This window comes from Fundulus heteroclitus, chromosome 1, assembly GCF_011125445.2.
Source record: "Fundulus heteroclitus isolate FHET01 chromosome 1, MU-UCD_Fhet_4.1, whole genome shotgun sequence".
NCBI classification, from domain to species: Eukaryota; Metazoa; Chordata; class Actinopteri; order Cyprinodontiformes; family Fundulidae; genus Fundulus; species Fundulus heteroclitus.
This window is the reverse complement of record NC_046361.1, coordinates 40,686,783-40,706,126: the sequence shown is the minus strand read 5'-3', so window position 1 is coordinate 40,706,126 and position 19,344 is coordinate 40,686,783. Positions and strand designations below refer to the sequence as shown.

Sequence of the window (19,344 nt, the reverse complement as noted above, 5' to 3'; positions counted from 1 at the left end):
GGACCCGGTTCTGAAGTCCTTCCACTAAGACTAAGAACGTAGAGAACATGGACCCGGTTCTGAAGTCCTCACTAAGACTAAGAACGTAGAGAACATGGACCCGGTTCTGAAGTCCTCACTAAGACTAAGAACGTAGAGAACATGGACCCGGTTCTGAAGTCCTCACTAGGACTAAGAACGTAGAGAACATGGACCCGGTTCTGAAGTCCTCATTAAGACTAAGAACGTAGAGAACATGGACCCGGTTCTGAAGTCCTTCCATGGCTCCCTGGATCTCAGAGAATAGACTTTAAAATCCTTCTGTTAGTCTATAAATCCCTGAATTAGCTCCTAAATACATCACAGACTTGTTATCAGGGCATCAACCCTCCAGACCACTCAGGTCTTCTGGCTCCAGCCTGCTCTGCAGAACCAGAACCAGAACCAGACATGGAGAAGCAGCATTTAGTTCCTATGCTCCACTGATCTGGACTCCCAGAAAACTGTAAAAGTGCTGAAAGCCTGAGTTCCCTTAAAATTTAATCAAGATTAAAAACTTATTTCTTCTAGAACTGCCTTTAAATGTTAATGATGAAGTTTGCAGTTAAACTTGTCTTGACCTGCTGCTGCTACTGTTTTTTTTTTTCTTATGTCTGTTCATGTTCAGCACTTTGAACTGTCTCGTTGTGCTACAAATAATCATTTTAAATAGTTTTTCTTTACAGTTTATGTTAAAGTATATTTATTTTGTATTATAATTTGTAAGTTCGGATCTTGAAACGTGCTGTTTTAATGTATTTAATTTTTTTGTTTCTGTAAAACAGTAAAATAATCTTTCACTAACAGTCTGCCGTACAGGCAGCACAGCGCCCCCTGCTGCCGGGCGGCGGAACCGCAGCAGGTTTCTATCAGGAAGCCGTCATCGTCCGGAGCCCAACCAGTTCCTTCTTCCGCAAACACAGCTCTGCCTCTCGGTTTATCGGCTCATCAATGCAGCGGCTGCCTTTCGCTTCCTGGCTCTGCTCTACACCCCTCTCTGCCCCGACATTTATGAGCGATTGATCGACGACATGACGGCCAACAGCCGCTGTTCGGTCGCGGAGCCGCCGGGTCTGGAGACCCAGCGGCGGGAGATCGAGTGTCTGCTTCGGGAGAGTGAGCTCCAGGCTGGGGACAGCTGGTGAGTGCCCGCACAGACGCACACAAAGTCCGCTTGAAAAGCTTTCCCGGTGGCGCCGCCGGTGTACACCCGCCCTAGCTGGGCCTGTGGGGTTCTGGAGCGGTTCCGGTGTGAGATCGACTGGTTTGGGCTTTTTAACGGCTCGGCGTTTCCTGTTAGCCTGAGCTAGCTGGCCGTTAGCGATGCTAGCTGCTAATGCTAACAGGAGGAACCAGAGTTTTAACTGCTGTCAGTTGGTCTTTTGGTGTTTATCTGCGCTGGGTTCGGTCCGGACCGGTTCCTCCCAGACCAGATGGACACAAACTCCCAACAACTTTCACATTTTCTACATCTTCAAACCAGAAACCTACGCAAATATTTTCAGTTTCGATTCTCTAGATAAGCAGAACCGCACTGAAGGAATCTCCTTATTTCTGTCACAATTTCCCCTGAAACTGGGAAGTAATTCCACCCATTTAAATAATAATAATAATAATAAAAAACCTTCACATGAACGCTAGTACGTTATGTGAAGCAGAAATAAATCTCAATATGTATCCATCAAAAAGTTTATTTTGTTTCACTGAATTAATAAAAAAATTGTGAAACTCATATTTGTTTTTATATAATTCAACCTCTCGTTCTGTTCATTTGTTTTACCAAGACTTACAATTTATGAGAACCGGGATTATTATTGTCAGAAAACTAAAATAAACCCCCTAAAAAACCAAACAGAAGGCATCAGGGTTAAATGAGGATTTTAAAGCAGGTTAAGAATCAGAAGATGTTTAAAGCTGTAGCTGCTGCTCAATCCTAAAAGTTTGACTTCATGGAAGAAATTAACTTCTGCTGTTTACCCCAATATTCTCACTAATATAAAAACAATGAACACACCCAGTCAGACCTGGTATCTTTATCATCTGCCGTTTAAATCAGATTTCACTGCAGAAATCTCTGTCTGTGTAACAATCATGCATAACATGAGTTGCAGTGACTGGAATAAATAAACTTTTCTGTAATATTCTGATTTATTTGCCTAACCGTTGATGTTTGTCTCACTTCCTTCATTTTTAATCACAGCCCAAACCTTCTGCAGGAAAACTCCTCCAGACTCTTTAAAGCCATTTAAACATTTTTTTGTCCTGATTTCTGTTGACCTGATCTCTATAAAATCAGAGTCTGGGCCTGAATATTTTTTTTCTGCTGTGGCTGCTTTCTGTTGGGTGTGAGGCTCTTATCAGCCCTCAGGGTGTGAATTATAAGCCGATGTATCAAAGTATTCACACCCAAAGACACAAATAACAGGATAAATAACATTAAAGCACCAAGGATTCACTCAGCTGTACAGTTACTGTAACTTGGTGATTATCGTGGTTTAGTCGTGTGTAACAAGTGGAACGTCGTACGGTTCTACGGTTCAGTGTCTTCTTCTGGTTCTACGAACACGTCCTGCAACGCTCCCTGCCCCTCCCCCACCTGTTCCTGAGCACTGCTGCTCAGCCGGCTGAAAGGCTGCTGCACCGTTATGTTTATAAGACCTAGACCTTCATGATGCAGAACCAGTGAAGAGGATTTGCTGGTAGGCAGAACCGGAGGGAAAAGCAGCCAAAGAACTGCAGAAGAACTCACAGCATCGGGCTCAGATGAGTTCTGGGTCTGGGCCCGGATCAGTGGACCACCTGAACCTGGACTCAGCCGGTACCGGTAACGGTTCTTCATGGCGGTCAGAGACGCTAAGTTAGGAAATGTTTCTACCTGGATGTTTGAAAGTTCTTCACTTGGATCGGATCGTTGATGGACTTCCTGCGGCTTGAAGCCTTTTTTCTGGTCGGATCTTTCAGAGTTTGTCGTTTTCTGGAGAATTTGTTTCTGTGACGGTCCTGGTCTGCCGGCGCCGTCCCTGAAAGCTCGCTGGTTGTAGCAGGAACTAAACTGGGAGAAACCAGCAAACCCAGGAGGCAGAGATGAAGTTTAAAACCCGTCCAGGTTGAGCTGAGGAAGGTTTAAATATTAGTGGATCTGGCAGGAACCGGGTTTTTGTTCTTCCAGAAGCTCTGAGAGATTTTCTTTAACCTTAAAATATTCTTGACTTTCTTTGTTTCAGGTTTTATTTACAGAGAAGGCAGCAGGAGTTCATTGGCAAGTTTTAAAGGTGCTAATTAATTATAACCCAGGTGGAAAATCATGTGCGCCTGTAGAAGAGCTGATGGCTGGTCAAAGCAGAGGTTCTCCTCTCAGAACCAGAACCAGAACTTCCTTTTATTGTCATTGTTCAAAGAAGCTCAAGGACATTTGAACAATAGCGACTGCAGTGAAAGAAATCTAATAAAATCTAAGTATATGTCAATAAAACAGAACAAAGGGAGTGTTTCCACCTTCAGCACCATGACTCGGCGGGTTTCCTCTTCTCCTGGTTTTACTTTCTGTTCTCCGTTAATTAGTCATAAAGCAGCTCAGGAACCGGCGACCCGTCTGGTGGTTTGTTTCAGGTTCTGCTCGAGTTTCCATCTTTGATTTTTTTTTTACGCCTACAGAAAACGAGCCAAATGCACCAATGTTTTTTATTTAAGGACTCATTTATTTTAGCTTTATCTGCGTTACCAGCTGATTTTTTTTTTTTTTTACCCAGGCTGGACGCAGCAAAGCATAAACGGGTCTGATGCGTTTACTGATCTGCGGGTTTAGGAGCTCCGTTCTACAGTCGGTTCTCCTCAGTTTATAAAACATTTTTAACACATTTCTTCGCCTCATATCGACCTTTTCTCATTCTATAACATTTAGAGTATAAACTTCAGTGGATTTCATGTAATAAAGTAAAATAGTAAATTGGACGGAAAAAGGCAGTCGGTTCCTTCTAGAAACTCCTTTTCGTTCTGGTTCTCCAGTCGCTTAGAACATAAGAAGACTAAAATATTTTCTAGGTTTCTGCCCATTTGCCAAAGTTGAGGATTAAATACGACAATCAGGAGAGTTCAGGAGCAGCAGTAGAATAAGCTTTGTTAAATATTCTCTTCTTTATATCAAGCAGACTGTCCTGCTTTCAGTTTCTTGGTTTTTATAGATAAAATGATGATAAAGTAGCCAAACATTAATCCTGGTAACGCCCTGCTGCAGGAAGTAGTTTTATGGCCTCAGCTGGGAATAAATCAGAGATTTTATAGCGTCATGTTGTCCTGGGATGTCTGCGGGTTTCCACCAGGACAACCGGACGCTCCGCTCTCTTTACAGAGGCGGAGGAAGAAACGGGCGTAGCTGCCGGACTCATCGCTGCGTTTACAGAGCGATTGGCTGTGGACTCAACATAAAGGTTCTTCTAAACTTCTCAACCCACGGAGGAGGAAAGACCAGCATGGAGGAGAAGATGCTGAGAAGTTGAACTTTCTGGTCCACATGCAAAATGTTTAGTCTGGAAAAGATCCAGAAGGGGATCTTGGAGAGATTCCTCTGCTCCGTCATGAAGGAACCCACTCAGTCCACGTAGAACCAGATTTCTGCCTCTCCTCCAGCAGGACCAGCAGACCGAGGAGCAGCTTCCCCTGATGAGCCGGTTCTGTACGGACCACGTCAAGCTGCTAACCCTCCCTGGCACAATTTCTACAATAGATCACTTTTCCATTCAGTCACTACCTTAAATATTGCCATTATAGTCAGATTTACACATTCTAAGCTTATCTGCTGTGTTTTTTGTTTAGTTTGCCTTTTTGATTCTATTGTGATTTATCTTCCTACGTGATTCTGTTATTGTTGGTACCGGGAGCAGCGTAACAAACATGGTGGTGGCAGCGTCATGCTGCGGGGAGGCTTCTCTAAATGGAAGATGGATGGAGCTAACCCCCCCCCCCCCCCCCCCCCCCAAACATGCAGCCAAATATACCGTGGGATGATGTAGACCAGAGCAGATTTATGGGTTAAAATGGCCTAGTCAAAGTCCAGACCTGAATCCTACTGAGAACGTGTTTCCAGATGTTGTCCACTCAGTCAGGCTGAGCGTCCAGAGCTGCTAGACGAACCGGCGGACCTGCTGGACTGATTCTGCTGATCACTGATTCCCTCCCAGCTTCCTGTCAGTAACTTTATCTTCATGCTGCAGTTTGTGGTCATGAAGGCTGCCGGGTTCTGCGTCTCTGTCAGAGCTGCTGCTGAAGGCGGTTCTGTTCTGTGTGCCGTAGGTACGTAGTGGACCGGCGCTGGTTCGAGCAGTGGAAAGAGTTCGTGGAGAGCGGGGACCAGAACTCCTCGTCCTTCCCGGGTCAGATCGACAACACCGAGCTGTTCGAGGGTCAGTGAACGCCTCGCCCTGCAGCGGTCCCATCCGGCCGGGTCCGATCCCAGCGGCTAACCGTGGTGCTTTCTCTCTCTGCCGTTTCAGACCTGGACTCGTACCACCTGAAGGACCGGCTGGTGGAGAACGAAGACTTCATGCTGGTGCCGGCCGACGCCTGGCACAAGCTGCTGCTGTGGTACGGGATGATCGACGGCCAGCCGGCGCTGGAACGCAAGGTAGCGGCGCCGGAGCCCGGCCGCCACAGCGGGCGTGTCTGGGTCCCACTCTGAGTGACGTGGGGGGGGGTGTGCTCGTTCCTCAGGTGGTGGACCTGCCCAGCACGCTGAAGGTGGAGGTCTACCCTGTGGAGGTCTTCCTGTGTCTCCATAGCAACATGGAGAACGTGATCAGCGCCCAGTTCAGCCGCACCGACAGCGTCAGTGAGTGACCTAGAACGTTCCCAGAGAACCGCCGGCTGTCTGGGCTCAGGGTCATGCTGAGGTTCTGGTCCGCTGGCCTCGCTGTACCGGACCAGAACCTCAGATCCATCTGCACTGCAAAAAGGGAACTCAATATAAGTTAAACTCGCTTGATTTTTTTGTGTTTTTCCTTGATTAGAGCAGGTAAATAAGATTATTTGCCAGTGGAATAAGATTTTTGAACTTTAAAATGAAAACAATTCATCTCCATCATCTTATTTCAAGTGCAGGATGTCTAATTATCTTATTTTAGGGGTAAAAATACTCATTCCTTCTTATTTAGCTGTTCAAATCAAGGAAAAATATACAAATTTTAATGAAATTTTACTTACTTTTAGTTCCCCATTTTGCAGTGTGAGCAGGCGCCGCGCTCCTGTAGAACCTGATAAAACCCAGAATTAAACGCATGTTCTCCACAGCATCAGGTTGTGGGTTTTTTGCAGCAGAACCATGATTCTGGCATCAAGGCTGGAGATGCAAGTTATCGAATAACGAGTTCATCGTATCGATTGTTTAACCGTTAAAACTCAGTGTTCTCTCGCATCAAGAGGGTCTTTCCAGGACACGGGGGCTTGTGTTGTTACAATAAGCTGAATTTTAAGAGGCACAGCGTTAGATTTTAACAGTTTCTTAGGGTTAGGCTGAATAAACATTATTAAACTCATTGATAAAATAGAACAGAAGGATTCTCTAGTTTTGCTGAAAGTGGATCTTTTCTCCACTGCAGCGTCAGACAGGATTTGCTGCTGCTGCTTAGTTTAAAATGGCCGACAGTGTTGTGGTGTGTGTGTCGCTGCAGACGCCATCCAGGCGGCCATGTGTCGGGCCTTCTCCGTGCCGCCGGGCTCAGAGTGCCGCCTGTGGATGAAGAGCTCAGACAGCAGCTGCGAGCGCCTCAGGAACGTCCATGTGAGCGTGCTGGACGCCTGCTTGAGCTCGGGCATGGTGAGCCCCCCCCACCACCACCACCACCATGCAGTGTGAAATAATCCAGGTTGTCTCAAAGTTCTCAGGAACACGTTTGTGTTTCAGACGGTGATCATGGAGACGAGGAACGCCGACGGCACCTGGCCCAGCTCCAGACCTCAGATCATGTGAGGATAAATCTGCTGCGGTTCTGTTCCTCAGCTCTCTGCCTGGTTTTCCTCCGCAGGTTTAATCCTCATCATCACTCCTTGGTTCCTCTCTTTGGTTCCCACTCTCTGTCCTGATCCATCACAGGTTCCTTTAGTTCCTTCCTCTGTTTTAGTTCTCAGCACAGCCTGTCGGTCAGTGGAGGGTAAAGAGAAGTTTCTAGATCTGACAGAACAATGTTCACGAGACCAACGGCACCTGAAAGGAACGTCGTTAAGGAAGGAAGTCAGGAAACTGCTTTAAAGGACAATTTCTGTAAAAATCTCTCTAAGAACTAAACTAAAACTTGAAGTTCCTGAAGCAAACATCCTTAGAAGAGTTTTAAAACATCTCGGCGGTTCAGGGACGTGTTGACGGCCGAGTTCAGACGCTCGGCTGAGTTTCTTTGTGTTCTTCCTGCAGGAGGAACTCTGCGGAGGAGCAGGACTCGTACCGAGGACAGCCGGGGGTCTGCGGCCTCACCAACCTGGGCAACACCTGCTTCATGAACTCCGCTCTGCAGGTCTGACCTCACACAGGGGGGGGGGGGGGGGGGGGGGGGGGGGGGGGGGGGGTGTTAACGTTCCTGACGAGTCTGCAGGGTCTCCTCTAGGATTTCATTTTCTAACTGTGGTGGTGGTCAAAGGGGGGGGGGGGGGGCTCACTGTCGTCAAAATGTCATTAAAATGCAGCATATGTCAACATTACTTTATAAAATGAATTTTATACGTTGCCTGAATCCAAACATCTAGTTTCACCAAAAAGACAGTAGTCAGAGGCGCACATTGAACGAGGTGAATAAGCGATTGAAGGTGATTATCAGCTAATTAGTGCCACAGTTTCAGATAAAAAAAGAGTCTAGATTAAAAACTATATTATATTATATCCAGTTTTGTAATCCAGAGCAGCAGCAGCTCTGCATGTTTGTAGTGTGAAGACGGAGCGGCTCTCCTCTCTGCTCTCTTTGCTCTGACAGCATCCAGGGCTTCAGGACGAGGCAGCTGCCTGTCAGACGGCGCTGAGGGAATAGTTGGATCCCTAACAGCTCTAGCTGCTGTCCTTCTGTTTTATTCTCCTATATTTTAATCACGTAAAGCACATTACATTGTCATTGTACTGAAATGTGCTATATAAATAAATCTGCCTTGCCTAAGATGCTAAATCACCAAAAACAGAAAATGGTCACTAGATTTGTTTTGCTTTTTTTATTAAAAATTGCTAGAGGGATCAGAAAAGTCCTGATATGAGTCTCTAGTTTTCCTTCAGCACTGAGCAGCGCAGTAATCACCAGTAGCTTCATTTACCAGCAGTAGGAGGACAGTCAGGAGCCGGAGGGGTTGGTTTTTCAAAATAAAGTACATTTTAACATCTCATGTTGTTTAAATTCCCTTTAAACTCGTTTTTATGATTAGAACCAGTGGGCAGATGGACGGTAGCTATGCTTTATATTGTTTTAACACATTTTCTATTCATTCTGAAGGCGTGGCTCTTATTTTGGTGTAGCTTTGTGTCTGGGCCGATATTTCCGGGGCTTTCATGAAACACGTCTGCTGCTGGCTTTGTGAGAACCGAGCTGTTGCTGCGGGGAAACGGTCCCGGCCAGCGGGAGGAGAACCAGGCTGGGTTCTGACGGGCCGGCCTCTGCTTCCTGTCTGCAGTGTCTGAGCAACACGCCTCCCCTGACCGAGTACTTCCTGCGGAGCTCCTACCTGGACGAGCTGAACTTCACCAACCCGCTGGGGATGAAGGGCGAGATCGCCGAGGCCTACGCCGACGTCATCAAGCAGATTTGGTCCGGCCGCCATTACTCGGTGGTGCCGCGCGTCTTCAAGGTACTGCAGCCGCCCTGTGGGCTCGTAGATGTTTGTGGTTCTGCTCGGAGGCTGAGAAGTGTCTGATGTCTGTCTGCAGACCAAGGTGGGCCACTTTGCCTCCCAGTTCCTGGGCTACCAGCAGCACGACAGCCAGGAGCTGCTGTCCTTCCTGCTGGACGGCCTCCACGAGGACCTGAACCGGGTCAAGAACAAAGAGTACATCGAGCTGCGAGACGCCGACGGCCGACCCGACCGGGTAAGCGGCGCCTCCAGAACCACGGCCTCCAGCCTGACTTCCAGGAAGTGAGCTCTTTGTTTCCCGTGTTCAGGAAGTGGCGGAGGAGGCGTGGCGGAACCACCGGCGGCGGAACGACTCCGTCATCGTCGACACGTTTCACGGCCTCTTCAAGTCCACGCTGGTCTGTCCCGAGTGCCACAAGGTGTCCGTGACGTTCGACCCCTTCTGCTACCTGAGCGTCCCGCTTCCTGTCAGCAAGGAGCGCGTCATGGAGGTCTTCTTCGTCTCTCTGGACCCCCACGCCAAACCGGTGCAGGTGAGAGGCGTGGAGCCGGCGCCGCTGCAGGAGCCGCTCAGAGCGCCGCCGCTAACGTGTTTGTGTTCCCGCAGCACCGCGTCGTCGTTCCCAAAGCAGGAAAGGTGTCGGACCTCTGCGCCGCTCTGTCAGAGATGACCAGCGTCCCGCCCACACAGGTCAGAGGCTGCTTCACTGGGTCCATGTCTGCAGGACCGTTTGCCTTCGTTCTCCTCTATGGTCGGGTTTTATCCGCTGCTGTTGTAACCAGAACGTCTTAGAACATCTGAGCTTATTTTTACTCCTTTTAAAGGTATACTATGCAACCGGGGTTGATTTTCCAGCGAGGCTCCCCCCAGAGGGAGAAAGTAAAAGTGCACTGTCATAAAGATGCTCAGCTGTTCTGGTTTCTCCATCAAGCCAGGCGCTTTGGTTGTTTTGAGCTTAGCAGACAGGCGAACGCAACGAAAAGTGGAAAAAACGGCAGTACAAACAATGACTAACACAGTGAAGGTATGAACATCAGGGTTTCCTGCAGCGCTATTTTTCTCACGCTGCCGCCTCGCCAACATTAAAAAATAAAATAAAATAATAATAATAATAATAAAACTCGATATGCTTGCATGTTTATTTAACACGCGGTTCTTTGTTGCTTTCGCGCGTGCATATAGTGATTGGCAGGGCAAAAATACATGGAGTTCTCGCCGTAAAGAGAGACTTCTGTGTGTGCGGGCCGTGAGCTCTTGCAGTTGAAAGTGCGGTATTTCCCCCACAGACCCCCAGGGCGGCCGAGAAAACCTTTGTTCGACCTGAAATGACTCATTTAATCATCCAAAACGGTATGGAACACATTAATGAACTGAAAAATGTTGCATAGTATGCCTTTAAACCTTAAAGACACCTTCATCGTCGGTTGTTATGGTAACGGCCTGCTGTAAGTCGTTCGTTGCTCGAACTTTGGACAAACTGGCCGAAGTGGTTTGTTCTGATGTCTGAGCGGCGGGCCGCGGCACACCGGCGGTCCGTTTGAACGGCGCTGCAGAGGAAGCGGGTAAACCTGTGGCTCTAACATCTACAGCCCTCCTCAGCGTTCTGATGGGAAACTAATCTAGCTGTAGAGTTTTAGTCGATGCCTGGAGTAGAAAGTTACTCCGCCCCACAGCAGCAGAGGACACCAGGAGGTGAGACTGAACCGCGGCTTCTGCCCCGGATTCAGAACCAGTCAGCTTTAAGACTTCAGTCCAGGAATGAAGACAGAACTTAGAAGACATAATCTCTAACCTGAAATTAACAAAACTGCACAACACACTCCAACTTTTTAAGCAACAATCAGGTCAAAACATTTTTGTAAAATAATCACACCCCAATAACCTGAACTATGTTCAGACAGTGTTAGCCTTTTCTACAGCTGCTGCTAAACTCAGTTTAAACTCATTAAAAGTGAATAAATTCATGTTCTGTGGCTGAACTCTCCAGCACTAAATAAAGTCCTTCTACATTAATATTACAAATTATTCAAATTAAAAATGACAAAATAAAAATGCATCGTCAGTATTATTAACTAATAACTGACCTACAAATCCGATTTATGGATCCAAAGAACCGCCCAGATGTTCAGCCTGACCCACCAAGACAGGAAGCTGGGCTGTGACCCACCTGGAGGTCCGTCTGAACGCACCTGAACATGGACTAGACCAGTTCAAGCTGGTTTCAGACTCTGTAGCTGTGGACGGCGCCACGGTGGGAAATTGAGCCGTGACACGTAGACAGGATTCACCAGAGCTACACGCTATTAATTATTATTAATATGAATAGAAAGCTCATTTAAAGTTATGAGACGAGAATGAATTTATCACAAAGGACATTTTTCCACAATTATAACGCGGATGTTCAGATAAAAAAAATGCAATTTTCACGTCAAATGAGGAGAGACGGCGTCAGATTTACAGAACAATGTGAGAAAACTCAGCAGCAGCTGAGAGGCGGAACTCCAGGTTCTGATCCGGTTCCCCTGAAGCGAGCCTGACGCTTCCTGTGCTCTCTGTGTTCCAGATGGTCGTCGCCGACGTCTTCAACCATCGCTTCTATAAAATCTACAACCCAGAAGAGTCTCTGAGCTGCATCCTGGACCGGGACGACATCTTTGTGTGAGTGAACCCGCTGCCTGTGGCGGCAGAACCAGTCGGCCCGTCCGCTCACAGAACCTCCGCTGCCCTGCAGGTACGAGCTGAGCGAGCGGGACGAGGACTCGGTGCTGCTGGCGCTCTACCTGAGGGAGCGCTCCCACTACCGGGACTACGGCTCCAGCGGCAGCTCGTACGGCGCGGCGCTGTTCGGACACCCGCTGCTGCTCTACGTGCCGCGCGGCGGCTGCAGCCAGGAGGCGCTCTACGGCCTCTTCCTGCAGAGACTGGCGTGAGGAGAACACCCGGCACGGTCGCTCTGCGCCGCCTCCACGCTCTTCCGGCTCACGCTCTCTGGCTGTTTGCAGGCGCTACGTACGACCTCCTGACCCCGCCGAGGAGCTGGAGGAGGAGGAGGAGGAGGAGGATGAAGAGGAGGAGCTGTATAAGACTCAAACCAACGGCATCAGTGATGGTAGGAGGCTTCTGCTTTCTCCTCTTGTCAGTAGAACCTGGAGTTATTACTCTGCTGATTACTGCCTCGCTAAGTTGGAAATATTAAAATTTAAAACTTTGTTCAAAACGGCTGATGATCAAATAAAACCTCAGTTTAATTAGATTTTCTGTCTTTTGACCCAGATTCTCCCCTAATCCTTTAGAGAGGTCGACCAGGTTCTCTCTGACAAATGTCTTTGAGTTTTTCTGCTTTTCATTCAGGTTCAACAAAGATGCATCAATAAAATCCGTCATTATCCGTTTAAACGGAAATATCTGTTATATTCCATGAGTGGCTGACCCTTGGGAACTTTGCCGGGAACTTTGCCACGTTTAGCCTTCCTGTTGTCTCCTGAAGTCTGAACTCTCTGGTTGTGGCAACCTGAGGGAACAGGAACTCCTTTTCTCTTTCCTCTGATCGCATTAATACTGAAGAGAACCGAGTTTTCTCAACTCAGTAACAACATCCACACTGAAGAGTGTTCCAGTTTCAAGGAGAGTCGCAAGATGATCCAAATTTCTTACTTTACATTGTCAAAGATATGATTTTAATATAGCAATTGCATGCCTGTAAGCATGGAAAAAATATTTAGAATTTTTTTTTACATTAGTTTTTTACCACAAATATATGGGTGGAAATGAATCCCTTCTGTGGCCAATAATTGTTTTCTTTTATCTACAATGGCCGTCATCAATTTGTCAAAATTATGAGAACAAGGGCAAATTATTCCCAGAACAAAGTTCCAGTAATTTGTACAATTGATTCAAAGTCCTGATACTAATAAAAATTTGATGCTGATGTGCTAAAAATATTTTCTTTTTTGTGAAATCAATACCAATGTATAATTTTACACGATCCTCAACATCCCTAAGTTTTAAAACGGGGGGCAGAGAGTATAGTTTTGTAAGCGTTATCATGAAATTACTTAAAAACAAGAGAATAACTCCCTGGCCTACATGGGGCCACCGGTGTCTGAGAGGAATCCCAGTTTTCAGAGCTGTGGACAGAAAATAGGATTTCAGCTCCAGATTCTTAGCAGAACAACTTCCAGCAGATGATGAGCTAAAGGGTGGAGCATCAGCAGGTCACAGCAAGACGAAGACGCTCAGATGTTAAGAGCTGGTTAATATTTCACAGATCTGCTCCAGCAGCCATGTTGGCACTCAGAACTTTCTGGATCTGTGGATTCAGAACTGAACTGTTCCTGATGTGGAGCAGCGCAGCGACAAACCCTCAGCGGTTCTCATCCTCTGACCCATTTGTTCTCCAATCAGCCGGTTCTGTTGTTTCCTCAGACGAGCCGGAGTCCTCAGAGACCGCCGGGCCCCCGGAGCCTGAACCAAGCTGCAGCAACGCGTCAAACGGGCCATCGGACGGCGCCGCCGCCGCAGCCGAGCCCGTAGCTGAGGTCAACCACACCCCGACCTCTCTGGACCAGGGAGACACCGAGGTCAGGAACGGCTCCCTGAACCCGGCCGAGGCCGCGGCCTGCGAGGGCGACGCCAGCGCCTGCGGCGACCTGGGAGCCGACGGCGAGGCTGAAGGCGCCGCAGAACCGCCGGCGGAGGAACCCCAGCAGCCGCGTGCGTCCGCAGACGGAGAAAAGGAGGAGGACAAGCAGGAGGAGGCTCGTTCTCCCAGCCCTCCAGCCAACGAGCATCCAGCAAAGAGGCGGGCGTGTCGCAAGAGGAGGCGGAGCCTGTTCACCATCCAGGCGGTCAACTCCAACGGGACGACCGAGCGAGACACGGGAGAGGGAGGCAGCGCCGTGTCCTTCAGCTGTGAGTCCCAGACCTGCTCTGCTTACTGACTGAATGCCCCAAACACACCGAGGTTAGCAGTTACTGACCCCTGGTGGTCACTGTGGGGAAAACAGCCAGATTTATCTGACGGTATGCAGAGACCTGAACTGATTTAGGCCAGAAGCAGCCAGTGATGCTTGTTTATGCAAACCATTCAGAACAGAGACACGACGGTCTGATTGGTCTGAACTGGTTCTGGTGTGTTTCTGCAGCTCAGCCGTACGTGGCCATTGATTGGGACCCAGACATGAAGAAGAGGTTCTACAACGAAAACGAGGCCGAGGTCAGTGAGGAGAGGGAAACCTGAGACGTTTGTTCCTAACCGAGCCTAAAAATGTCCGTGCTTGTCTCTGATGCCTCCGCCTCTCTGGACCTGCAGCGCTACGTGAAGCACGCCAGCATGGAGGTTCCCCAGCAGCAGACCACCGTCCAGCTGCAGGAGTGCATCGAGCTCTTCACCACCGTGGAGACGCTGGAGGAGGAGAACCCCTGGTAACCAATCAGCTGCCAGGATCTTAGATCAGCTGCAGGAATCTCAGAATTAAAAACTACTACTGGGGGGGAGGGGGATAGTGGAAAATTATATTTTAAAAACACAAATAAAAATCCTAAATCAGTTTCTGAACATCTTTAATTTTTCATCATGTGGAGAAACTGAAGAGCGGATCAGACTCACTTCACGTTTTATTTTATTTAACCTTTATTTATACAGCTTCTCATTTAGACCCATGATCATTTTTACCAGATACCTGATCCAATTAAAAAAAAAAAAGTTGAAGAGACCGTAAAAATACAATAATTTAAAACTTTTGATTTGATTTAAATAAACAAATTAAATGTGACGATTTGACTATTTCCTAAAGTAAGTTTAAATCATCCCAGAGGATAGTTTCAGGTTAGGGTTATTAGGAAAAAAAGTTCTGATGGTTCTGACAGGATTGAAGGAGATCCAGTCCTGAGGCTGGACTGTTGAAGTGACGTGTAGGAGGATAAAAAAGGAAGCATAGCTTTACAGATGAAGAGAGCTTTATGCCCAAGCTGAAGGATGTAGTTCATCACACCGTCCCACAAAAAAATACAAAAATGGCCGAATGGGGAGGAGTGGGAGGGGTTTGAAGTGCTTCTTTAGATTTAAAGAGACGGCACCACAACGATTTGCTCTTAGACGTTCCACTTTATATAGAGCAATTAAAAAGCATGATATGTCATTTAAATGAACGCTTATTGTCAATTTCTAAACTTGTAACTCTTGTAAACCTCAAACTCAATTGGTGAACCTGGTGTTTCGATGGGAGAGTTTGTGGCGTTTTCTTTCTGTGAGCAAACAGCAGAAGTTTTGTCCCATCGGTCTTTAGAACAGGCCTCAGACGAAGAAAGTCCGATTGAATAAGCTGCAGCCACCTCAGCTCAGCAGAAACAGTTTTAGCGCGGCAGTAAACCACAGAGTCGTCAGCATAAAGTGCAACATTTAAACACTGTTAAGATTTAAAACATCGCTGGGCCTAAAGTAGAACCCTGCGGTACGCCTGTTGGGCCGTTTAGCTACTCTACGGTTTGAGAGACGATCAGCAGCGGTTCTGAAGAGAAGGCGGTACTGCAGCCACTGATCACTGAATGTTTGCAGGTACTGTCCGGTGTGCAAGAAGCACCAGCTGGCCACCAAGAAACTGGACCTGTGGTCTCTGCCGGAGGTTCTCATCATCCACCTCAAGAGGTTCTCCTACACCAAGTTCACCAGAGAGAAACTCGACACCATAGTGGACTTCCCCCTCAGGTACCGAGTCAGAACATTTAACAGCGGATCCACTGCAGGTTCTCTGCTCCGTCTAAACAGCTCCATCCAGAACTCCTGGAGCAGAACATTGTTTCCTCAACAGCTTCTGTAGTTTGGACCGGAACCAGTCTGGGTTCTTTGCTCTGTTCATTTCAAAATTCCAGAACCAGAACTATCAGGCCAGTTTTTCAGCTCATCTTTTATATTTAAAGTCAGAACTTTGAAATTAATTTCCAGCAAAACTACAAATAGCATGAAAACCCAGAGACTGTTGGTGAAGTTAGGAACCAGAAACATCTCTGCTGTTTCCCCTTCATGTTCTCGGCACCAGAACCAGAGAAACACCTGCAGCCCGACACTTTCTACCGGAGCGACCCGACTCGTCCCATATTTCATTTTAATTAGAAGGATTTCTACATAAATTTATTTTTCCCTTCAAACTTCTCCAGACCTGGGCCAAACTGGGCCTGGTACCGAACAACGCTCTAAAAGTGCCACTTTGATGAATTTAACAAACAAAATCAACGTTCTGGTTCTAGTCCAGGATACATATTTATAGATTTTCACTCAGTAAATCTTTTTATGTTTTTATGTTTTAAAGATCAAACTGGAACCAAACTGATTCTGTGTTGAAACGTAATAGACTTACCGTATTTATCAGACCATAAGGCGCACTAAATATTCTTCCCAAGTGTGTAATATCACTCCTCCACCTCCACAGCTCTCTATCCATCTCTGTCAGGAGGACAGAGTAGCTGGACTACACTGCCCTGTTTCTAACATCAGGCTAAAATAAGCTTTATATTTAATTAACTTACTAGGTTTATTGTTGCTAGCGCGTACTCCAGGCTGCCTTACATGAATGCACTTCTAGTTTAGACATTACAGTCAGGCAGTCTGGTAGACAGCTCAGGGGTCCTCAGGTAGTGACACAGTGTACCGTAATGCTCCTAATATCCACTGAGTGGAGCGGCTTTGTTGCTAACCAAAGTCATAATTACACATTTTAACAGATTTTGGGCACATTGAACCACATAAGATCAGTCAGTAAACACAACGGTGATGAGACAAGATGCACCATCAGTTTTTGAGAAAATTTACAGATTTTAAGTGCGCCTTATAGTCTGAAAAAGACGGTAGTTTTTTTTGTATTGTTTTAAACAGCTGATCTAAACTAGTCCAGATGCTATGAAAGCTGCTGATTGGTCTGATCCCACGCAGGAAACCAGAACCCAGTTGTTTCTTTGTTGGTGGGACCCAGACATGATGAGACCCACTTTGTCCTTAATGTCCATGAGAAGCAGAAACTGTCTGGACTTTTGTAATGAACAATGTAAAGGAACCCAGAACATAACTGCTTGTGCTGCAGCCGTTACCTCCTGACAGCTGCAGGTTGTTCTAACGACGTCTGGTTCTGGTCAGACGTACCAATGCGTCTCTGAGGCGCCGCGGCAGCACCACCCCTCACCGCTGATGTCGTTGCAGGGATCTGGATTTCTCCGGCTTCCTGCTGAGGAAGGACGTGTCCACCGAGGAGCCTCCCAGCCGCTACGACCTCATCGCCGTGTCCAATCACTACGGAGGACTCAGGGACGGACACTGTGAGTCTCGCTGCGGCCATCTTGGTTTTTTTTTACTTCCTGTTTGACCGGTCACATGACCTGCCCTGACCCGTTTGTCTGTGCAGACACCAGCTACGCCCAGAACAAGGACAACGGCCAGTGGTATTACTTTGACGACAGCAAGGTGACGTACGCGGCGGAGGACCAGATCATGGTCAGTATCACGGAGCCGGACAGGAAGTGACATCAGAGCTGACTGCTTCTGAACCGGGTCGTGTTCCTGTGGAGGATCCTTTCTCCATTTTTATCACATTATTTCCTCACAGAACATAAAGAACGGGTTTTTTCTAAATCAATTCTCTATAATTTAGTGAAGGGTTGAAACTTTTGGGTTTAGATTCCAGTAACTCAGAACCAGGTTCTGATCAAACGGAGCCTCGTGTCTCTGCGGCAGAGACTGGCAGGAAACGTCCATATTTGGGCCGAGACTTCCAAGATGTTCCTCTTGGGTCGCTGGATCCGACCCAAGAGGAACATCTGATCGGCGCCGCGTCTAAAACCCAGAATTCGTTTAAAAGTGAAACAAAAACGGAGCGTCTGCCTGAATAAAAGGTTCCTCGGTTCTGCTGTTCATGAGCTCGGTGCCGTTTACCTCCTGCTTGCAGCGGGTCGGTTCTGAGGCAGCAGAACCTCCTGGATGTTCTCCCGGTTCCACTCATCAGAACTTGATATCTAGCTAAATCCAGCCGTTGGTGCCAGCTGTCCAAGCTGGATGCCGGTTCTGGAGGAAAACTGATCAGAACCGGTTCTAGACGCTGGGATATCATCCTGGACATGATGAGCCTAAGTGGTTCTGGAGAAGCAACCGGATCAACAGTCCAGTTAGTTGTAGTCTGAACAAACCCACTGGTTCTCCCGTCCTCCGCGGTCCAAACACGTCCCACTGTGTGAACGGCTCCAGAACCACCTGAGGAGACGGGTCAGACAGAACCCGGACCTCGCCGACCCGTATTCAGACGACGCTCCGTTGAGACGTTACAGAACCGATGCGTGTTGGGCCCTGAGTTCTGCAGCCCGACCCGTCTGCCCAGCTGGTTCTGGAGCATTCTCTCCTTGGGCCCGTTAACTTCCCTATTGGTGTGATTTCTCCGTTATTTCCAGCCGTGTTCAGAACCGAAGCCGTCTGGATCGCAGGTGAGACGTCTTCCAGAACCGGAGGAGTCGGGTCGCCTGACTTGTTCTGTTTTCTCCTGCAGACCAACGCCGCCTACGTCTTGTTCTACCAGCGCCAGGACAAGATCCGCAAACCCACTCTGCCCGCCCCCGCCACAAGCTCCGCCCCCTCCGCCGGCTCCATGGAAACGGACTGAACCAGCCGTTTCCCTCCGTCGCTGCAGCGGGCGTTCGTTTTTTTCCCTCTAGAACTTTATCGGCACATCTGACGCTGGACACTCAGGGTGGTTCTGCTCGTTGATTCGGACTCGGACCCGTTCCAGGCGCAGGGAGCGACCCGCAGCCTTTAAGACGCTCACGTTGTCAACCTGCAGCAGAACATTCCACTAAACGTGAGCAGAACCGGTTCTGCCGGAACCAGACTTCCTGAAACACCAGCTGCGCCGGAAGCTTTCAGGCTTTTCACTTTTCCTTCACTTTACAAACATCCAGCTTTGATTTCTCTTGATTTTAGGAAGAACCGCTGCGGTTCTGGCGCCCGGGGCCCGGTCCGGTCCGGGCGGAACCGCAGATTATTTGTACGCTGAACAAAGCTGTCAGGGATTTTAAACAGATGTTTGTATATTTAGCTCATTTCCTCCAGATATTTATTTGCAATGAATCCTTTAGACGATCGGCTGGTGACAGGATTTATTTTCATATTTATAGATGACATTTATATTCCATTGGAGGGGGGGGGGGGCTCTGTACAGTATTTTTTTATTGTAAATGTGAGATTAATATCCTTCCTGGGTGGAGCAGCAGGGAACACGCGCTCGTTTCTTTCTTCCCGGTCAGATATCAGAGGAAATTATTTTACTGTACTTCAGATCTTTTGATAAGAATTAAAGGATAATTATCACCACCAGGGGGCGCCGTGTCGGCTTTCTGACTCCTGAAGCACCAACAAATTCATTTTGATCCGTGATCTAAACATCCGATTCGTTACTTTAACCAGAACCGTCACTGTCCCATTAGAACAGAACCAGAAACGTTGCTCATTCTTACTTTGGGTCGTCGGCTCTGAAAGAAAC

The 19,344-nt window shown here is 47.7% G+C and overlaps 1 protein-coding gene across 1 annotated transcript; it reads left to right on the top strand.

Annotated features, from left to right (window-relative positions):
* The first annotated feature begins 893 nt into the window (after positions 1-893).
* Positions 894-19,179, top strand: usp11 (ubiquitin specific peptidase 11). Its single transcript, XM_012853861.3, has 21 exons — positions 894-1,159; positions 5,308-5,417; positions 5,508-5,638; positions 5,725-5,842; positions 6,681-6,826; positions 6,914-6,975; positions 7,418-7,517; positions 8,653-8,826; positions 8,906-9,064; positions 9,138-9,362; positions 9,437-9,520; positions 11,394-11,488; positions 11,562-11,756; positions 11,833-11,939; positions 13,256-13,741; positions 13,975-14,045; positions 14,142-14,254; positions 15,387-15,536; positions 17,022-17,137; positions 17,224-17,312; positions 18,355-19,179. Exons 1-21 carry the CDS (start codon positions 1,050-1,052, stop codon positions 18,466-18,468), a joined length of 2,955 nt encoding a protein of 984 aa, XP_012709315.2. The 5' UTR covers positions 894-1,049; the 3' UTR covers positions 18,469-19,179.
* Positions 19,180-19,344: the final 165 nt, after the last annotated feature.